Source organism: Eurypyga helias, unplaced genomic scaffold, assembly GCF_000690775.1.
Source record: "Eurypyga helias isolate BGI_N326 unplaced genomic scaffold, ASM69077v1 scaffold25132, whole genome shotgun sequence".
NCBI classification, from domain to species: Eukaryota; Metazoa; Chordata; class Aves; order Eurypygiformes; family Eurypygidae; genus Eurypyga; species Eurypyga helias.
The window spans coordinates 31,506-34,956 of NW_010235637.1; the positions used below are offsets into that span (position 1 = coordinate 31,506).

The window sequence follows — 3,451 nt, forward strand, 5'->3', positions numbered from 1 at the left end:
CAGACCGGTGAGGCCTCGGTGGTAGAGCGTCTGTTGGAGGGGCAGGGCACGCAGACCCCCGCACCCTGGCTGGCCTTGAACATCCCCGCTGGGCAGGCTGCAAGAGAAAGGAGAGGAAAGTGGTTGGGTGCCGAACCATCCCAGGGCAGAGGTGAAAGCAGGTCCTGTTCTTGAAACAGGGCAGAAAGAACAATGAAATAAAAAAAAGACATATAAAAGCTTCACACCTGTATCAGAGCTAAAGGGGGTAGCACCATCCTCCAAAGCTAGAATGGACATAATTTTCCATGCTGGCCATAAACTATTTCTGGAGCTCCTGGGAAAACACTGAAATCCCACAGAAACAGGCAAGTTTCGTGTAGCATCCCCTGAGACATCAGCCAGCCACGGTCCAAATCAGGTACAAAGCCTAATTACACCCTCCATGATTCAGTAATTAGCCAGGCAGAGCAAGGGGGCTGCAGCAGCTGCTTCACTCCCCACCACTCATACCCAGGCAGGGGGATGGTGAGGGGCTCTGGGCCCCAGAAGTACCCACGGAGACATGGACACACAGAGGCAGGACAGCGTCCATCTTCTGCTGCTCGGAGCTGATCCTTTTTGCCATCTCAATGGCATGGCTCAAGTCTCGCACCTCTTCCCACGCAAAATTTGATTATTTAATTAAAAAGTTGACACAGTGCACACGACCATGTCTTCTGGGTCCATCCCATTAAACCCCCCAGGTGGGGGCTAATAACCCTCCTGGCCTTTGGCCTCAGAGTCCATTCGAGCAGGAAACGGTAACTAATTCATAAACGAGAAGATGCTCCAGTTACAACTTTAATCAGTGACGGGGGGAGGTTTCATTAATCAACCGTCTCACTGCTCCGCAGTTAGAGGGTGAAGATGGAGTGACAAAGACGGGGTCCCTTGTCTCTGCCCCACCCCACCAGTCCTCACCAACTAGGTGCCGATGAACTCATCCATCCTTGACGTCTACCAACACCCTCGGGTGACCCCTACGAAACCAAAGGCTGCAGAAGGTGTTTTGGAACATGTACCGGAGGGACCAGACCTCCAGTCCATCACCCAGCCGGGGGGAGCCGGTTCCCAGCCTCGCACACGGGGTGGTCCCATCTCCGCTTGGCTCCCGGCTCTGCCCCCGTGCTGCTGTCACCTCCAAGGCATGGCTCTGCGGAGAAACACCCTAAGTGTCTCATAAACACAGCGATGATTGAGATAATGGAAAGTGCCTTTTAGCCCCTGCCTGCTGCATCAGGATATGAGGCATCTCCTAGCAGCCATGAAGAGGAAATTAATAGGAGCAAGCAGGAGTAACCACTTTGATGCAATTTCCTTGGGAGATAGTGGACCATCTAATCTTTATTGGAGCCCTTTAACCTGTCATTCAAAACTCATGAAGGCCTCTTGCTCACACAGTCTTTCCAGATATTAAAAGATGATAAAAAAGGATAAATCAAAACAATATTTTACAATTTTATTATTCAGGGGATTTTTTTTCCCCCGCCTAAGGCACACAAGCGGCTGTTAACAGCCGAGTGGGGAGGTGGCATCCCAGAGGGACTAACCACCGTCTCACGCTGGCCTTCCTCTGGCCCACCGCAGCAGGACCTCTCCGTCCTCCGCATCCTACCGCAGCCATCCCACACGTACGGCCGCCTGCGGAAGCACTCAGGACCACCACCTTGTGCAGACAGGCAGCCAGACACACAGGACCAGCACACGCTGCAGGGCGTGGGGTGGGCAGGTGAGGGTGAACTTCAGGGTACAAAGCAGAAGGCGGACGGACATAGACCCTTCCCTGAACCACACACAGCGAGCCCTGCACCCCATAACAGCGTGCCAGACACACAGCCAGGAGACACAACCAGGGGTGGACACCAAGACTCCGAGGGGGATGTGCGTTTTTCACCTCCCCACGATGCCCCAGCAGCATCGCGCTCCCACCAGCAAGCGTTGGCATCCGTGAGACATGCAGCAGGGCACTTGGGGGTACCCAGCCAAGCAGCGCCAGAGCTGGAGGATGTGTTCAGAAACATGCTGGGCCCTTCGGAGGAGCAGGATGGGGAGGGCGGAGGGACCAGGGAACAGCCACCTGGATTTCTATGGAAGGGGATGAGAAAGCGAGGGACGTGGGCAAGGACAGGCGGGTCACAGAGCAAGGAACACACCTCAGTTTTAAGCATAGGAGCACATTAGTGGGTCAGTTGAAGGGACTTGTTAATTTTTAATTGCAATTAAGCCAAGTGATGCTTGTGGAAACACCTGAACAAAGTACACTCTACCCGCCAGTGTCCTCAGCTTTCTTTTATCAATTTGCTTATCCGTAAATTCCTGTAATCTTCAAGAACGTGGCTCTTAATTGTTATTATTACCAATGAGCTCTTCTCTCCTGTAATTACACTGTGCTTGCAAAAAGTCTCCCGCAGTTTCAGGAGAGGATGATGTCCTCTCCTTCCTCCCAAAGCTGCCATGGGCTGCAGCTCTCCGCTCTCACTGCTGCTTGCATCCCCCCTTCTTTCTGGGGAAAGTGAACCATGAACCTCACGCCAAAGATTAAGCCAAAACCCCCCAAGCCCCTGTGATGTCTCAGCAGGATTTATGGAGACCCACACAGCGTGGGATCCTTAATCCTTCAGATGGTCCACGCGCAGAGCAGAAGTAAGGCTGGGATAGAGGGCTGGAGCAGAGGAGGGAGCAATAAATCACCCCCCTAATAGCCAGTGCAGCATTTGCCTTAAATCAAGGGCTGCTGCAAGCAAGTTTCCCAGGGCTGGCAATGTTTGGATCTGCAATAGCGTCTCGGACCGAGCGCGGGACGAGGCTCTGCCTCGGCTTTCCCTGCAGAAACAGGCTCCTTCTGCTGGTGCCCAGGCTGCGGCGCAATGTGCATCTCCTCAGCCCGGAGAAGAATTAATTGATTGTTGATTATGTGGGCTGGATAAGATTAATGATCTGCTTAACTATCCCTTTACTGGCGTTTAAGCACTAAGGGTGTGTTTGTAAATGATGAGGCACGAAACCCAGTGGCTTCAGTGTCGAGGCTGCCTGCTGAGCACTTAAAATCCCCAACCTCACTCAAAGCTGCCTGCACACCAGGGTATATTGCACATCCTGGGTGGCAAGGGCCAGGGGTTTGCCAGCAGGACCCCTTTCCTGGGGCTAACGCTGGCATTTGGGGGTGGGAGGGTTGGGGGTGCTGCGGGATGAATTATTGCAGCAGTAGCAACACGCAGCAGCATTGCTGCCGAAAGCCCTCCCACCTACACCCTTACGTATGGGGTGCCAGGGGTCCTAGGAGCCGGAGGAAAGCGGGATCCCTCTGTTCATCCACCCCTGCTCCTGCCCAAGGCAAGCCACCGTCAGCAGACCAAACGTTCAGCAGAGAGGGTGCAAGCACAGGGGTATCCAAGCATTTCATTCCTCAGACTAAATCCTCTTGGTTAGC

At 53.6% G+C, this 3,451-nt stretch overlaps 1 protein-coding gene across 2 annotated transcripts in view; it reads right to left on the reverse strand.

The window, feature by feature from the left end:
- Positions 1-3,451, reverse strand: part of LOC104506031 (ephrin type-B receptor 1) — a 50,959-nt gene that overhangs the window by 21,157 nt on the left and 26,351 nt on the right. The window contains exon 4 of one of the 2 annotated variants that reach the window (XM_010146830.1): positions 2-97. In XM_010146830.1, the coding sequence (XP_010145132.1) occupies positions 2-97 (96 nt within the window). Of the gene's footprint in view, positions 98-3,451 lie in introns of both variants that reach the window. The other variant, XM_010146831.1, reaches the window with a different exon arrangement.